The 18,658-nt window shown below is 43.8% G+C and overlaps 1 protein-coding gene across 1 annotated transcript in view; it reads right to left on the bottom strand.

Moving 5' to 3' along the window:
- The window catches only part of ADAMTS2 (ADAM metallopeptidase with thrombospondin type 1 motif 2), a 247,111-nt gene that overhangs the window by 152,407 nt on the left and 76,046 nt on the right, over window positions 1–18,658 (bottom strand). The window contains exon 3 of the mRNA XM_030844679.3: window positions 11,440–11,599. Within this exon, the coding sequence (XP_030700539.1) occupies window positions 11,440–11,599 (160 nt within the window). The remainder of the gene's footprint in view (window positions 1–11,439; window positions 11,600–18,658) is intronic.

Below are 18,658 nucleotides of genomic sequence, written 5' to 3'. Positions count from 1 at the left end.
ACAAGATCCAGCCTCATCCACCAGAACACAGCCACTAGTCCCCTCCACCAGGAAGCCTACACAACCCACTGAACCAACTTTAGCCACTGGGGACACACACCAAAAACAACGGGAACTACGAACCTGCAGCCTGCAAAAAGGAGACCGCAAACACAGTAAGATAAGCAAAATGAGAAGACAGAAAAACACACAGCAGATGAAGGAGCAAGATAAAAACCCACCAGACCTAACAAATGAAGAGGAAATAGGCAGTCTACCTGAAAAAGAATTCAGAATAATGATAGTAAAGATGATCCAAAATCTTGCAAATAGAATAGAGAAAATGCAAGAAACATTTAACAGGGACCTAGAAGAACTAAAGGTGAAACAAGCAATCATGAACAACACAATAAATGAAATTAAAAATACTCTAGATGGGATCAATAGCAGAATAACTGAGGCAGAAGAACAGATAAGTGACTTGGAAGATAAAATAGTGGAAATAACTACTGCAGAGCAGAATAAAAAAAAAAGAATGAAAAGAACTGAGGACAGTCTCAGAGACCTCCAGGACAACATTAAATGCACCAACATTAAAATTATAGGGATTCCAGAAGAGGAAGGGAAAAAGAAAGGGACTGAGAAAATATTTGAAGAGATTATAGTCAAAAACTTCCCTAGTATGGGAAAGGAAATAGTTAATCAAGTCCAGGAAGCACAGAGAGTCCCATACAGGATAAATCCAAGGAGAAACATGCCAAGACACATATTAATCAAACTGTCAAAAATTAAATACAAAGAAAACATATTAAAAGCAGCAAGGGAAAAACAACAAATAACATACAAGGGAATCCCCATAAGGTTAACAGCTTATCCTTCAGCAGAAACTCTGCAAGCCAGAAGGGACTGGCAGGACATATGTAAAGTGATGAAGGAGAAAAACCTACAACAAAGATTACTCTACCCAGCAAGGATCTCATTCAAATTTGATGGAGAAATTAAAACCTTTACAGACAAGGAAAAGCTGAGAGAGTTCAGCACCACCGAACCAGCTTTACAACAAATGCTAAAGGAACTTCTCTAGGCAAGAAACACAAGAGAAGGAAAAGACCTACAATAACAAACCCAAAACAATTAAGAAAATGGGAATAGGAACATACATATTGATAATTACCTTAAATGTAAATGGATTAAATGCTCCCACCAAAAGACACAGACTGGCTGAATGGATACAAAAACAAGACCCGTATATATGCTGTCTACAAGAGATCCACTTCAGACCTAGAGACTGAAAGTTAGGGGATGGAAAAAGATATTCCATGCAAATGGAAACCAAAAGAAAGCTGGAGTAGCAATTCTCATAACAGACAAAATAGATTTTAAAATAAAGACTATTAGAAGAGACAAAGAAGGACACTACATAATGATCAAGGGATTGATCCAAGAAGAAGATACAACAATTGTAAATATTTATGCACCTAACATAGGAGCACCTCAATACATAAGGCAAATACTAACAGCCATAAAAGGGTAAATCGACAGTAACACATTCATAGTAGGGGACTTTAACACCCCACTTTCACCAATGGACAGATCATCCAAAATGAAAATAAATACAGAAACACAAGCTTTAAATGATACATTAAACAAGATGGACTTAATTGACATTTATAGGACACTCCATCCAAAAACAACAGAATTCACATTTTTCTCAAGTGCTCATGGAACATTCTCCAGGATAGATCATACCTTGGGTCACAAATCAAGCCTTGGTAAATTTAAGAAAATTGAAATTGTATCAAGTATCTTTTCCAACCACAACACTATGAGACTAGATATCAATTATAGGAAAAGATCTGTAAAAAATACAAACACATGGGGGCTAAACAATACACTACTTAATAACGAAGTGATCACTGAAGAAATCAAAGAGGAAATCAGAATATACCTAGAAACAAATGACAATGGAGACACGATGACCCAAAACCTATGGGATGCAGCAAAAGAAGTTCTGAGAGGGAAGTTTATAGCAATACAGTCCTACCTTAAGAAACAGGAAACATCTCGAATAAACAACCTAACCTTGCACCTAAAGTAATTAGAGAAAGAAGAACAAAAAACCCCCAAAGTTAGCAGAAGGAAGGAAATCATAAAGATCAGATCAGAAATAAATGAGAAAGAAATGAAGGAAAGGATAGCAAAGATCAATAAAACTAAAAGCTGGTCCTTTGAGAAGATAAACAAAATTGATAAACCATTAGCCAGACTCTACATGAGAGAAAGGGAGAAGACTCAAATCAATAGAATTAGAAATGAAAACGGAGAAGTAACAACTGACACTGAAGAAATACAAAAGATCATGAGAGATTACTACAAGCAACTCTATGCCAATAAAATGGACAACCTGGAAGAAATGGACAAATTCTTAGAAATGCACAACCTGTCAAGACTGAATCAGGAAGAAATAGAAAATATGAACAGACCAATCACAAGCACTGAAATTGAAACTGTGATTAAAAGTCTTCCAACAAACAAAACTCAGGACCAGATGGCTTCACAGGCAAATTCTATCCAACATTGAGAGAAGAGCTAACACCTATCTTAAACTCTTCCAAAATATAGCAGACGGAGGAACACTCCCAAACTCATTCTACGAGGCCACCATCACCCTGATACCAAAACCAGACAAGGATGTCACAAAGAAAGAAAACCACAGGCCAATATCACTGATGAACATAGATGCAAAAATCCTCAACAAAATACTAGCAAACAGAGTCCAACAGCACATTAAAAGGATCAAACACCATGATCAAGTGGAGTTTATTCCAGGAATGCAAGGATTCTTCAATATACGCAAATCAAAAAATGTGATACACCATATTAACAAATTGAAGGAGAAAAACCATATGGTCATCTCAATAGATGCAGAGAAAGCTTTTGACAAAATTCAACACCATTTATGATAAAAACCCTCCAGAAAGTAGGCATAGAGGGAACTTTCCTCAACATAATAAGGGCCATATATGACAAACCCACAGCCAACATCGTCCTCCATGGTGAAAAACTGAAAGCATTTCCACTAAGATCAAGAACAATACAAGGTTGCCCACTCTCACCACTCTTATTCAACATAGTTTTGGAAGTTTTAGCCACAGCAATCAGAGAAGAAAAGGAAATAAAAAGAATCCAAATCAGAAAAGAAGAATTAATGCTGTCACTGTTTGCAGATGACATGATACTATACATAGAGAATCCTAAAGGTGCTACCAGAAAACTACTAGAGCTAATCAATGAATTTGGTAAAGTAGCAGGATACAAAAGTAATGCACAGAAATCTCTGGCATTCCTATACACTAATGATGAAAAATCTGAAAGTGAAATCAAGAAAACACTCCCATTTACCACTGCAACAAAAGAATAAAATATCTAGGAATAAACCTACCTAAGGAGACAAAAGACCTGTATGCAGAAAATTATAAGACACTGATGAAAGAAATTAAAGATGATACAAATAGATGGAGAGATATACCATGTTCTTGGATTGGAAGAATCCACATTGTGAGAGTGACTCTACTACCCAAAGCAATCTACAGATTCAATGCAATCCCTATCAAACTACCACTGGCGTTTTCCACAGAACTAGAACAAAAAATTTCACAATTTGTATGGAAACACTAAAGACTCCGAATAGCCAAAGCAATATTGAGAATGAAAAACGGAGCTGGAGGAATCAGGCTCCCTGACTTCAGACTATACTACAAAGCTACAGTAATCAAGACAGTATGGTATTGGCACAAAAACAGAAATATAGATCAATGGAGCAGGATAGAAAGCCCAGAGATAAACCCATGCACATATGGTCACCTTATCTTTGATAAAGGAGGCAGGAATGTACAGTGGAGAAAGGACAGCCTCTTCAATAAGTGGTGCTGGGAAAACTGGACAGGTACATGTAGAAGTATGAGATTAGATCACCCCCTAACACCATACACAAAAATAAGCTCAAAATGGATTAAAGACCTAAATGTAAGGCCAGAAACTATCAAACTCTTAGAGGAAAACATAGGCAAAACACTCTATGACATAAATCACAGCAAGATCCTTTTTGACCCACCTCCTAGAGAAATGGAAATAAAAACCAAAATAAACAAATGGGACCTAATGAAACTGCAAAGCTTTTGCACAGCAAAGGAAACCATAAACAAGACAAAAAGACAACCCTCAGAATGGGAGAAAATATTTGCAAATGAAGCAACTGACAAAGGATCAATCTCCAAAATTTACAAGCAGCTCATGCAGCTCAATAACAAAAAAACAAACAGCCCAATCCAAAAATGGGCAGAAGACCTAAATAGACATTTCTCCAAAGAAGATATACAGACTGCCAACAAACACATGAAAGAATGCTCAACATCATTAATCATTAGAGAAATACAAATGAAAACTACAATGAGATATCATCTCACACCAGTCAGAATGGCCATCATCAAAAAATCTAGAAACATTAACTGCTGGAGAGTGTGTGGAGAAAAGGGAACACTCTTGCACTGCTGGTGGGAATGTGAATTGGTACAGGCACTATGGAGAACAGTATGGAGGTTCCTTAAAAAACTACAAATAGAACTACCATATGACTCAGCAATCCCACTACTGGGCATATACCCTGAGAAAACCATAATTCAAAAAGAGTTATGTACCAAAATGTTCATTGCAGCTCTATTTACAATAGCCCGGAGATGGAAACAACCTAAGTGTCCATCATCAGATGAATGGATAAAGAAGATGTGGCACATATATACAATGGAATATTACTCAGCCATAAAAAGAAATGAAATTGAGCTATTTGTAATGAGGTGGATGGACCTAGAGTCTGTGATACAGAGTGAAGTAAGTCAGAAAGAGAAAGACAAATACCGTATGCTAACACATATATATGGAATTTAAGAGAAAAAAAATGTCATGAAGAATCTAGGGGTAAGACAGTAATAAAGACACAGACCTACTGGAGAATGGACTTGAGGATGTGGGGAGGGGGAAGGGTAAGCTGTGACAAAGTGAGAGAGTGGCATGGACATATATACACTACCAAACATAAAATAGATAGCCAGCAGGAAGCAGCTGCATAGCACAAGGAGATCAGCTCAGTGCTTTGTGACCGCCTGGAGGGGTGGGATAGGGAGGGTGGGAGGGAGGGAGACACAAGATGGAAGAGATATGGGAATATATGTATATGTATAACTGATTCACTTTGTTATAAAGCAGAAACTAAAACACCATTGTAAAGCAATTATACTCCAATAAAGATGTAAAAAAATACAAATAAAAATTTAAAAAATAAAAAAAAGGGAAACGGAGAGAAACTTACTATAGATGAGAAGACACTGTGACCACAGAGCAGAGGTTAGAGTGATGCAGCCACAAGCCAAGGAATGCCGGCAGCCACCAGAAGCTGGGAGAGGCAAGGAACAGATTCCCCTCTCGAGCCTCCGGAGGGAACCAGCATTGCTGACACCTTGATTTTAGCCCCTTAAGATCCATTTTGGACTTCTAACCTCCAGAACTATAAGAGAATAAATCTGTGTTTTTTTAAGCCACTGAGTTTATGGTAACTTGTTACAGTGGCAACAGGACACTACGACATAAACCGCTATAGCACAGAAAGCCTCCCCAATCTGGCTTCCAGCACGTTAGTGACCCCTCCACATCACCTGCCCCATTATCCACCCCTCACCCCCCACCAGGCCTCACCCTTGACTGGGCCCTCTCCCTTATGACTCATACCCACTGCATCACCAAGGTATGCCTGGCAACCTACTACCACCAAGTGGAGCCTTGCCCACTTCCCACCCATGGCCTGTCCTGACAGGGCTGCACTCTCCCTGCACCATCACTCTGGCCTCCCTGCCTCCAGTCTGGACCACAGCAGGCTGGCTGAAATACAGCACTATCTGTCAGGCCCCTTCCCTGCTGGGGCTGCCTGCAGGACACCACACAGCCTCTTTGAGCTCCCAGCATCAGCTCCAGCCCTCTGGCTCCTGCCCTGAGGGCCTACATGAGCTTCACTCCTGGTTCCTCAGCAGCCCAGAAAACTATGTGGCTCAAGGCAATGGGACGGGGCAGAGACACGAGCAGGTCAGGAGGGGAGGAAGGGCTACAGGCCGCCGGGTGGAGACTGCGCGGGCTGGCCACGCTTGGCCACGTGGAGAAGCCACGCAGCACTGGCACCCTGCCCTTCCCTCCTCACAGGCTTTCCTTGGCAGCAGCAGGGCAGAGCGCTCCCGAGGGCAGCATGTCTCCTCTGCCCGCCAGGGAGGACGCCGCAGCCTGACAGCAGCGGGCAAAGGCTTGGCACTGGCTGTTTCCGAGAAGGAGGCAGCCAAGGTCACAGACACTGAGCTGTCTGGCTTCTCTTCCTTCAGCCCAGGGCCAAGTGCAAGGCAGGGTGGGAGACACTGCAGCCCAGCAGCAGCTCACGGGACGGGGTACCACCTGCCTAGCAGGAGCTCACAGCCCTTCCTTGGTCCCAAGGCTATGCCCAGGGACTTCAGTAGGCCTGTGGAGGAGGGTAAAGGACACGTCTACCTCTGCCTCTCATAAAGCACATGTTGCCAATGGGGGTCATGTTTTATTTGGCCCATGTGGTGCTTTTCAGAAATTTGAAGCAACAATTTAAAATCAGGAGGGTTCAAATAAAAGTTCTGATGTCTGGATTCTCTTGACAGTGAGAGGATTGGCTGCCCCAGGCCCACAGTCCCACCAGGTCTTGGTCAGGGGAGCTCAGGAGGGGCTGCCCCTGTGGACAAAGTCTGTCATCTGTGCTGTGCCCACAGTGAGGCCAGGGCCAAATGCCATGTGCCACTGCACTCACGCTGCCGTTTCCATTTTAGCAGAGACATTCTCTCTGTGTCCGTGTTTATATGAAAAGCAGGAAAATTAATGCCAGGCCAAGAGTGGGTGTAATTCTTTTTCTTACCCTCTGCCATTGTCCTCATTGGCATTGCCTGCCGGGCACTGCAGGTCTCTTGAGTTTGCAGCCCTTGTCTTGGGATGGCAGAACTTCTTGCAAATGTGCCTGACAGAGAGACCACATGCCCAGTATGTGACCCAGGGGTCTTTCCCACACAGTGGGGACTTTCCCAGAGTCCCAAGTTCAGTCCTCCTTGGTGTGACCAGCAAGGCCACATCTCCGCGCACTAGGTCTTAGGGTCAGACCAACCATAGCACACCAGGCCTCACAGTCTGGCTGAGATGGCACTAGGGTCCAGCAGAGGCAGAAGAGGGGCAAGGGGTCTGCCTGGGCTGTGCCTGAGCACTGCACCCTGAGAAGGAGTGAAGGGTACTTACAGTGTTTCTCCTCCATGGGTGTGTACCCCATTCATTGCATAGCCAGCCTTGAAAGGGAGGCTAATTTGCTTCCTGTATAAGCTGAATGGTGGCCCCCAAACATACCAGATTCTAATCACTAGGACCTGTGAATGTTATCCTACATGGCAAAAAAGGACTTTGTAGATGTGATTAGATTATGGATCTTGAGAGGTGGAGATCATTCTGATTATCAGGGTGAATCCCAATGCCATTACCCGCATCCTTTATAAGAGGGAGGCAGAGGGAGATTGACATCACACAGAAGAGGAGGAGGTGATGTGACCACAAAGGCAGAGATTGGAGTGGTGCAGCCACAAGCCAAGGAATGCCAGCAGCCACCAGAAGCTGGGAGAGGCAACGAACAGATTCGCCTTAGAGCCTCCAGAGGGAACCAGCCCGGCTGACACCTTGATTTCAGCCCAGTGACACTGACTGACTTCAGACTTCTGCCCTCCCAAACTATGAGAGAATGAAGTGCTGTTGTTTTAAGCCACCCAGTTGGTGGTAATGTGTCATAGCAGCCTGGGACTCAGAGGGGCATGACATGCCAGGATCACCCAGTGCAAGCTGTGAGCAGGGCTGAGCTCCTTATCCTGTACCCACTGGCCCTGGCTCCCCCTCAACAACCCCAGACAGTGTTAACAGATGGCAGCCAGGGTGGTGCTCAGGCAGTGGCCTAGAACTGGGAGTGAGGCTCTCTCCATGCTTGTATACAAAAGCAAACACACATGCATGCACACAAGTGCAAACGCTAGAGAGACCAATGTTACACAGCACACCTCCCAACATACGGCCCTGGGCACAGGGCTGGCTCTGGGGAAGGCTGAGAAAGGGACTCAGGGTGCTGGGGAAAGGTCCAGTCCAGCAGAGGCCTGGAGATGCCTGAACCTCCTCTCCCCAAAAGGCCACACTGGCACCCTGGCCTTGGAGCCCTGCCCTTCTGGCCCAGCCAGGCTCCCAGGCCCAGCAGAGCGAAGCAGAGACACTTCTGCAACACCTGTGAGTCCAGTGAGGGAAAAAAAGTCATCCTGGTCTCCTTCAGTCCCTTGCCCACCCTGGTACCCTCCTCCAGGGCCTGAGGGGGACACTGCTGTGGGCTAAGCTACCCAGTGCAACCTCTAACCGTGGCCTGAGTTCTGGAAGACACGCTAAAAGCATCATTTTCCATCCTTTCCCTGGGCAGTCTGCAACCCAGTAGCTGAACTAAGATGATGGAGACCGTTAGTGACAATGATGCTCTGAGGGTCCGGAAGCCCCTGAGACCACCCCAGGAAGCCTGTTGGCTGCTCAGGGAAAACAGGGCAATGGCAGCGTGTCTCAATGCTCTGGAAGAGCTGTGTACAACACACGCTCCCACAAACACCCCATCCCACAGGCCCCCTCACCCATACCCTCACCACCCTCCGCAGGCACCCCCACCCCAACTCGCACACCCACACCCAGCCAGATGCTAATCTCCCAGACCAGGAGGCCCAGAACAGGTGTTTCCCCTTCCCCTTCCTCCGAGGACCCATTATATCCATTGTCCATTGATAAATGGCCAGGGTATTTCAAACCTGCTTCCAGAAGTTGCCCTGCGGGGGCAGGAGGAAACTTCCAGTCAGTACCTCCTGCCTTCTTTGGCCAGAGCCACATTGACATATCAGGGTTCCATCAGAATTCACCAGAAGAAAGGGTCTCCTAGCCTTATACACACACACTCACACACACATCCTGAGAGCCTTTGCATTGGAGGTCCTGGTGTTCTGTGCCCAGTAGGCCATGTCCTCTTGCAGGAAAGAGCACGGAGCAAACATGCTTAGCCAAGGACACTCCTTTTACATATCTCCCAGCTGCCACCGCAGGCCCTGACAAGGCCTGGGCTGACGGAGAGCAAGACTGTTGGGGGTCACCGCGGGCCCTCAGACCAGCTCCAGCATAAAATATGTCTGGACCGCCTCCAGTCAGTGAGTGGGCCTCAGCCCTGGGCCCAGTGGAAACAATCAAGCACATGCAGGGAGAAATGTGCTTTCTGTGGAAAAGTCACCCACACAGGGTCACGCTGACACTGGGAAGGGAGGTCAAGGAAAGGGGGTCTGGCGCCAGACTCTGGGCCTGTGGCCGAGACCTACTGCCCTCGGCCCACAGCCTTCAGCCTACACACCCACAGCCCCGGGCTGAGGTCTAGAGCTCATCCCACCCCATTTCAGTGCAGCCTCAGCCCCAGACCCATGCAATTGGCCTTCCCTCTTCTAAGGTCAATGGTTTCTGGGCTTATTCTGAGTTTGAAATTCCTTTCCTGTGTTCTGAGTTCCAAGCTCTCACGAGAGATAGCCAGATGAGGTTGGGGGAAGGATTCAAGAGAAGATGCCAAAGGCCAACAGAAGCCCAGGAAATAAGGCAAGGCCCGTCAGGCCATGAAGGAGGGCTGCCATGTTCAGGAGATAGGTACCACATTGAATTTGGGATTGGCATCCTGGCCCAGGGCACCTGGCAGCCTCACTGTGCAGGCTCCACCACACCCAGCCTAAGTGGGCCCCCAGGGAACCCCCTGAATCTTCCGGTAGAGATCAAGCCCAAAGTGGCCAGGTCCTCAGCTCTGTGAGACACAGGCATTCCTAATCCCACAGGACAGATGAGAAGGCAGAGGCCGGAGGCCCAAACTTGCCCAAGGGCAGACAGCCAGCGAGGAGCAACACCAGGGCCCTGATCCCTGGTCTGGGGCACTTCCCTTGCCCCATTTCCACTCCTGCCCTCACCCAATGGGATTACTCTCCATTCCTCCCCATGCAGAGAAAGAAGCCCAAGGGTGGGAAAGAGGTAGGAGGGGCTGAAGCTGGGGAAGGCCAGATGGGCAGCGCCTGGGGTGCCCCCTCCACTGTTGGCAGGAGACCTACGATTCATCATCTGGGAAGAAGGGGCAGCTGGAAGTATTGATCGGCTCTGGAGAGCACTGGGATTCCTGATGGGACAATTCCTTTGCAAAAGTATCTGATACCATTCCTTGAAATTAGAATGGTGCCTTGCCAGGCCGCACCCAATTGATCTGCCACCTGGGAACTCAGAGAGACCTAAATTAAATGAGCCAAGGCTACTTGGGGCAATGGGGGTGTCTCGGCTAATCACAGCATAGCTGGGCTGGCCCAGTAGGGCCTCCGGGGCTCACAGTAAACATGCAGATGAGCCTGACTCAAGACCCAGGCCTCAATGCCCTGTCTGCTGCCACCTGCCCTGGTGATGGGCCAGCACAGCCAGGATCTAGAACCCAAAACTGAAGGCTAAGCCCACCCTGCAAGAGCCAAGCACAGAGCCTGGGCACTGCCAGGACCACAGCCAGACCCCAACCTGGCCTCACTGAAGCCCGGGACCTGAGATCCTGAGAATGCTGGGGAGGTTTGGGCTGAGGGTAGGTGTGTCCTCCTGGAGGGCTCTGAGAGGCTGCACCGCCTGCCCAGTAGCTCCTTCCACGCTCCTGGGCCCAGAGTGCACTTTGATTCTAAGCTGAAAAAGATAAAACCATATGAGTCTGTGCATAGGTTGCTGAGGCTGCTGGGAGCACTTCTGGGGTCTTTGTGGAGCACTTCCCTCCTCTCCTGGCATCTGAGCTGTCTCCCAGAGGGAGCAGGGTCCAATCGGGGCCAAAGAAGCACTCAGGGCCTTTCTCTGTGAGCAGCCAGGGAGGTGTGATCACCACTGCAGGGAAAGCACAGCACAGAGGCAGGGGAAAGAGGCTAGGGATGGGGGCAAGGGGGCAGCAGACATCTTCTTCAGAGGCATAGGCTCAGAGACACAGGCGTGAGACTCAGGCCAGGGTACAGGCCTGGTCTGGGTCTTGCCTCTTCCCTGACACTTGCCAGCCCTAGACAGCCAAAGGTAAGACCCTCAGGCAGCCTTTACCGCCTGCTGTGGAGGCCTCAGACCTACAAGCTTATGGCCCACATACACCCAAAGCAGAGGTCCCTGACCCAGCATCCCAGCATGCCCACTGTGCTATGTGGTCAGCAAGGGCGGGTCTCAGCCTTGGCCTGGGACCAGAGCTATAGAAAGGGCACCTGGGTTCCCCAGGGGGGACATTCAGGATCCACCATGCAACCCTCCCACCTGCAGCAGCCTTACCTGTGTCCAGGGCCTGTGGCCCCCCCAGAGGAGGGAGTCTGGAGGTGGGCGGCCGGCGATACACCACATGCACACGGCCCTGCTCAGTCTCATTTGCCGCCAGACCCTTCTCCAGGGGCTCGATAAAGAACTCCTCCTCCTCCATACGGATCAGGCCAGCCTGCAGGGCAAAGATGAGACAGTTCAAATTCCCAGCGCACAGCAGACCAAGGAAGAGAAGCAGTGAGGAGGGCTGCAGAGAGCAGAACCTCCAACCTGGCTGAGCAGGGCCCAGTGAACACTGCCCAGCACCCCAGCTAGGTGCAAGGCTTGAACCCCAGGCTGAAGGGCACAAACAGGTGGGCCTAGAGGCCCCATCATTCCAGAAGCTCCATTTCCAGCCACCAAGGCCAGAGCCATTTGGGGGTGATGAACCCTGTCTGAGGAAGGGGTTCTTGCCTGGGTTATCCCCCACCTTCACCCCCAGGAGCCCAAAGTCCAAGACAAAGGCCAAAACTGTCAGGACTGAATCTGCCACAGATATGTTCAGTTGGACCCAAAGAGTGTTTTCAAAGTTCTGAACCCAACACTCAAAATGATGAGATTTCATGTTTCAAAAATGGGATTCCATCTTTCCTTGGAAAATGCAGGCTCTGGCCACAGTGCATGGCACACAGCAGTGGACACTACGGATGGAGCACGCGCCACTGCAGCTGGCCACAGTCCCCGCTGTCTATCCTTGTATCCGCAACAGTCACCAGCCCAGACTCTACAGCAACCGAAGCCTCCCCCAAAACTGGCTATGGCTCTTCCATGCTGCAAAGCCCTCGATGAACCCTTGTCCCCATCAGGATTCAGGCTACTCTGTACTCCGGCATCCAAGGCTCTCAGCCTGCCACTGTCCTCTTTGCCCCCAGCTCACACCTCACACCAGTCGTTGAAACAGTCCTGTCCGTCCAATAGAGTGCACACTGCCTGGCCTTCAGGCTCCTGAACCCACAAAGCCCTCAGCTTGGGAGGCCCTGCTCCTGCCCCCAGCCTTGGCCATCCGGTAAACTCTAATTCTCCCTTCAGTGCTTGGCTCAGACCCCCAAATGCCATGCCCCTACTGCAGGTACATGGCCCTGCCCTCCCCTTGAGGCCATCCTGCCATCACTGCCCCATCCAGCTCCCACACTTTTGATTTTTTGGTCCATTATCCATAAACCAATAGTCTTACACTAGGAGTCCCCACTGTGTCAACCTGCAGATGTATTTCCTTTAGATCACACACTTATGACCCACTCGGGGTTTAGGGGTTTTTTAAAACCACTTTTTTGAGGCATGACTGACATGTAAAAAGATGTACATAGTTAATATATACAACTCAGTGAGTTTGGGAATGGTATACATTCATGAAACCATCACCACCATGAAGGCCATAAACATATCCATCACCTCTCACAGTATCCTCCCACCCTTTTTATTGTTATCATTTTTTTGTGGTAAGAACACTACATGTAATATCAACCATCTTAGCAAAATTTAAGTATATGATATTTTTGATAGAATATTGTTATAGGCACTGTGCTATATAAAAGATCTCCAGAACTTACTTATCTTGCATAACTGAAATTCTGTGCTGTCTGACAATCACCTCCCATTTCCTCCTCCCTCCAGCCCCTGGCAATCACCATCTGACACTCTACTTCTATGAGTTTGACCATTCTAGATTCTACACGTAAGTGAGATCTTGCAGTATTTGTCTTTCTGTGTCTAGTTTATTTCACTTAGTATAATATCCTCCAGTTTCAGCCATTTTGTTGCAAATGGCAGGATCTCCTTCTTTATAAAGGCTGAATAATATTCCATTGTACATATGTACCACATTTCTTTATCAATTTGTCATCCACAGATAGACATTTGGATTGTTTCCATGTCCATTGTGAATAATGGTGTAATAAACATGGGAGTACAGATATCTCTTCAGTATCCTGTTTTCATTTTCTTTGGGCACACTGCCAGAAGTGGGATTGTTAGTCACATGGTAGTTCTATTTTTAATTTTTTGAGGAACTTCCATATTGGTTTCCATAGTGACTAAACCAATTTTCATTCCCATCAACAGTGCACAAGGGTTTCCTTTCTCCACATCCTCACCAACACTTGTTATCTCTTGTCTTTTTGATAACTATTCTAACAGATGTGGCATGATATCTCATTGTGGTTTTAACTTGTGTTTCCCTGATGATTAGTAATATTGAGCACCTTTTTACATACTTACTGCCCATTTGTATGTCTTCTTTGGAAAAATGTTTGTTTGGGTCTTTTGCCCACTTTAAATTGATATATATATGGCTTTTGAGTTGTATGAGTTCCTTCTATATTTTGGATATTAATCCCTTATCCAATAAGAGGTTTGCAAATATTTTCTCTCATTCTCTAGGTTCCTTTTCATCTTGTTGATAGTTCCTTTGCTATGCAGAAGTTTTATAGTGTGGTGTAGTCCCACTTGTTGATTTTTGCTTTTATTGCTTATGCTTTGGTGTAATAGCCAAAAAATCATTGGCAAGACCAATGCCAAGGAGCTTTTCCCCTATGTATTCTTCTAAGAGTTTTATGGTCTCAGGTCTTAGGTTTAAGTCTTTAACCCATTACCAAATTAATCCATTTAATTTTTGTAAGTGATGTAGGACAGGGGTCCAATTTCATTCTTTTGCATGTGAATATTCAGTTTTCCCAGCACCATTTATTGAAAAGACCATATTTTCACATTAATTATTCTTGGCTCCCTTGTCAAATATAAGTTGACTGTATATGCATAGGATTATTTCTGGGGTCTTGATTCTGTTCCCTTGGTCTATGTGTCTGTTTCTATGTCAGGACCATACTGTTTTGATTACTATAGCTTTGTAATATAGTTTGAAATCAGGAAGTGTGATGCCTCCAACTTTGTTCTGTCTCAAGATTGCTTTGGCTATTTGAGGTCTTTTGTGGTTCCATAAAAATTTTAGGATTTTTTTTTCTATTGGAATTTGTAATTTTGATGGGGACTGCATTGAATATATAAATGGTTTGGGGCACTATGGATATTTTAACAATATTAACTCTTCTGATCCATGAACACAGTATATCTTTCCATTTATTTGTGTCTTCTTCAATATCTTTAGTCAGTATCTTATAGTGTTCAGTGCACAGATCTTTCACTTCTTTGGGTAAATTTATCCCTAAGTATTTTACTATATTAGATGCTATTGTAAATGGAACTGTTTCCTTTATTTCTTTTTCAGATACTTCACTATTAGTGTATAGAAATGCAACTGACTTTTGTATGTTGATTCTGTATCCTAAAACTTTACTGAATTTGTTAATTAGTTCTAACAGTTTTTTTGGTGGAGTCTTTAGAATTTTCTACATACAAGATCATGTCATAAGGAAACAGGGTAAGTTTACTACTTCTTTTCCTATTTGGATGTCTTTTATTTCTTTTCCTTGCTCTGGCAAGAAAGCAAGTTCCAGTACTATTTTGAATAGGAGAGGTGAGAATGGGCACCCTTGTCTTATTCATGATCTTAGAGAGAAAGCTTTCAACTATTCACCACTGAGTATGATATTAGCTATGGGCTGTCACATATGGTCTTTATTATGTTGAGGTATGTTCCTTCTATACTTAATTTGTTTAGAGTTTTTATCATGAAAGATGTTGAATTTCGTCAAGTGCTTTTTCTGCACCTATTGAAACGTTCATATAAATTTTATTTTTCATTCTATTAAGGTGGTATATCACATCTATTGATTTGCATATGTTGAACCAAACTTGCATCCCAGGGATGAATCCCACTTGATCATGGTGTATAATCTTTTAAATGTACTGTTGAATTCGGTTTGCTAATATTTTGTCAAGAATTTTTTCATCTATATTCATCAGGGATATTCGCCTGTAGTTTTCTTTTCTTATAGTGTCCTTACCTGGCTTTGGTATTAGGATAATGCTGGCCTCATAAAAATGAGTTTAGGAGTGTTCCCTCCTCTTTAAATTTTTGGAAGAGTTTGAGGAGGGTTGACATTAATTCTTCAGTAAATGTTTGGTAGAATTTACCCATGACATCATGTAGTCTTGGGCTTTTCTTTGTTTGGAGATTTTTGATTACTGATTCAATCTCCTTACTCATTATTGGTCTGTTCAGATTATCTATTTCTTCATGATTCAGTCTTGGTAAGTTGTATGATTCTAGCAATTTATCCATTTCTTCTAGGTTGGTCAACTTGTTGGTGTATACGTATTCATAGTAGTCTCTTATGATCCTTTATATTTCTGTAATATCAGTTGTAATGTCTCCTCTTTCATTTATTATGAGTCTTCTCTTTTTCTTGGTAAGTCTAGCTAAACGTTTGTCAATTTTATTTTTTCAAAAAAACCAAATCTTAGTTTTGTTTATATTTTTCACTGTTTTTCTATTTTCTATTTCACTTATTGCTACTTTGATCTTTGTTACTTCCTTCCTTCTGCTAACTTTGGGATTAGTTTGTTCATCTTTTCCTAGTTCCTTGAGATATAAAGTTAGGTTGTTTATTTGAGATCTTTCTTTTTTATTGTAGGCATTTATTGCTATAAACTTTCCTCTCAGAACTGCTTTTGCTGTGTCACATAAGTTTTGGTATGCTGTGTTTCCATTTTTGTTTGTTTCAAGATATTTTCTTTATTCCCTTTTGATTTCTTCTTTGACCCAGTGGTTGTTCAGGAGTGTATTAATTTCTATGTATTGTGATTTTTCCAGTTTTCCTCCTGTTACTGATTTCTAGTTTCATACCATTGTAGTCAGAATAGTTACTTGGTATGATGTCAGTCTTTTAAATTTGCTAAGACTCGTTTTTTGACCTAATAATATATGACCTATCCTGGAAATTGTTGCATGCAGGCTTGAGAAAACTGTGTATCCTGCTACTGTTGGGTGGAATGTTCTGTTAAATATCTGTTAGGGCCATTTGGCCTACAGTATAGCTCAAGTCCGATGTTTTCTTATTGATTTTCTGTCTGGATGATCTATCCATTGCTGAAAGTGGGGCACTGAAGTCTCCTACTGTTATTGTATTGTTGTCTATTTCTCCTTTCAGATCTATTACTATTTGATTAATATATTTAGGTGCTTTGATGTTGGGTGCATATATATTTACAATTGTTATATTCTCATGATGAATTACCACTTTATCATTATATAATGACCTACTTTGTTTCTCGTTACAGTTTTTTGACTTAGTCTGTTTTGTCTTATGTAAGTATAGCTTACCCCTGCTCTCTTTTGGTTTCCCTTTGCATGGAATATTTTTTTCCAGCCCTTCACTTTGAGCTTATGTGTGTCCTTAAAGCTGAAGTGAATCTCTTGTTGGCAGCATATAGTTGGGTCTTGGTTTTTGTTTTGTTTTGTTTGTTTGTTTGTTTTAATCTATTCAGCCACTCTGTATCTTTTGATTGGAGAATTTAACCCACTTACATTTAAAGTAATTATTGATAAGTAAGGACTTACCAAAGCCATCTTGTTAATTATTTTTGGACTTTTTTAAATTCCTTTCTTCCTCTCTTGCTGTCTTCCTTTGTGAATTGATGACTTTCTGTAGTGGTGTACTTTGATTCCCTTCTCTGTATCTTGTGTGTATTTTTATCTTGTGTGTATAAAGGTTTTTGGTTACTCTGAGGCTTATTTGAAACATCTTAGAGATATAACAGTTTATTTTAAGTCAATAACAATTTAATTTCAACTGCATGCAAAAACCCTGAACTTTTATTCCTCACCTCCACATTTTATGTTTTTGACATTACAATTTACATATTTTTATATTGTGTATCCATTAACAAATCATCGTAGCTATAGCTATTTGTAATACTTTGGTTCTTTAACCTGTATACTAGAGTTAAGTAGTTAACACACCACCATATTACAGAATTAGAGTATTCTGAAGTTGACTATATACCTACCTTTACCAGTGTGTTATATATATTCACGTGTTTTCATATTACTAATTAGTGTCATTTTGCTTCAGCTTAAAGAACTCCTTTCAGCATATCTCATAAGGTAGATCTAGTAGTAATAACCTCTCTTTTTGTTTGTGTGGGAAAGTCTTTATCTTGCCTTCATTTCTGAAAGACACTTTGCCAAGTAAAGCATTCTTTGTTGGTAGTTTTTTCCTTTCAGCACTTTGAATATATCATTCTACTCTCTCCTGGCCTGCAAGGTTTCTGCTGAGAAATCCACTCATGGCCTTATTGGGATTCTCTTGTATGACAGAAATTTTTTCTCTTGCTGCTTTTAAAATGATCTCTTTGTCTTTGCTTTTAGATAGTTTATTATAATGTGTCTTGGAGAAGATCATTTTGGGGTGACCTAGTAGCTTCATGAACTTAGATGTCTAAATCTCTCTCCAAGGTTTGGGAAGTTCTCAGCTACTGTTTCTTTAAATAAACCCTCTGCCACTTTCTCCCCCTATTTTCCTTCTTGGGCTTCAATAATGCATAGATTGTTTCTCTTAATGAGCCCCATAGGTTTCCTCATTCCTTTTTATTCTTTTTTCTTCCTGCTCCACTGATTAGATAATTTCAAATGATCTGTCTTCTAGTTCACTGATTTTCTCTTCTGCTTGGTCCAGCTGGTGTTGATGCTCTCTATTGAATTCTTCAGCCATTGAATTCTTCAGCTCCAAAATTTTGTTTGGTTCTTTTTATGTTTTATATTTCTTTGTTGAAATTTTCATTTTGTTCTTGTATTGTTTTCCTGTTTATCTGTGTTATCCTGTAGCTTTCTGAGCATCTTTAGAACAATAATTTTGATTTTTTTGTCAGGCAATTCATGTATCTCATTTCTTGTGGGTCAGTTACTGGAAATTTACTGTGTTCCTTTGATGATGTGATGTTTCCCCAATTCTTCAAAATCTCTGTGCCTTGCATAGCTTTCTGCACATTTCCAGATTTTATGGACTGACTTCAGTAAGAAAGACCTTCACCTGCAGTGGGGTGGGGGGCACACTGGATCTAGTGATGCAGAGCACCAAGTGTGGGGAGTATGGTGGCTTTGGGTCCAGAGGAGAGGTGATGTCTCATTGGCTCAGGCTGCTAGATCCATGACATCAACAGTTGTGTAGTCCTTGGTGACAACTGCTGCAGGGAGTCCACAATGGCTGCAAGGACTCTCGAGGTCTTCAGTGGGGCCTCCAGGTCCAGCAGCTAGGGACCAGGTTATGCAGTGGTGGTGGCCAGAACCAGTGGCATG

Source organism: Globicephala melas, chromosome 3, assembly GCF_963455315.2.
Source record: "Globicephala melas chromosome 3, mGloMel1.2, whole genome shotgun sequence".
Taxonomy (NCBI): Eukaryota; Metazoa; Chordata; class Mammalia; order Artiodactyla; family Delphinidae; genus Globicephala; species Globicephala melas.
Note: the sequence above shows the minus strand (reverse complement) of the source record. Positions and strands in the feature narration are given on the sequence as shown.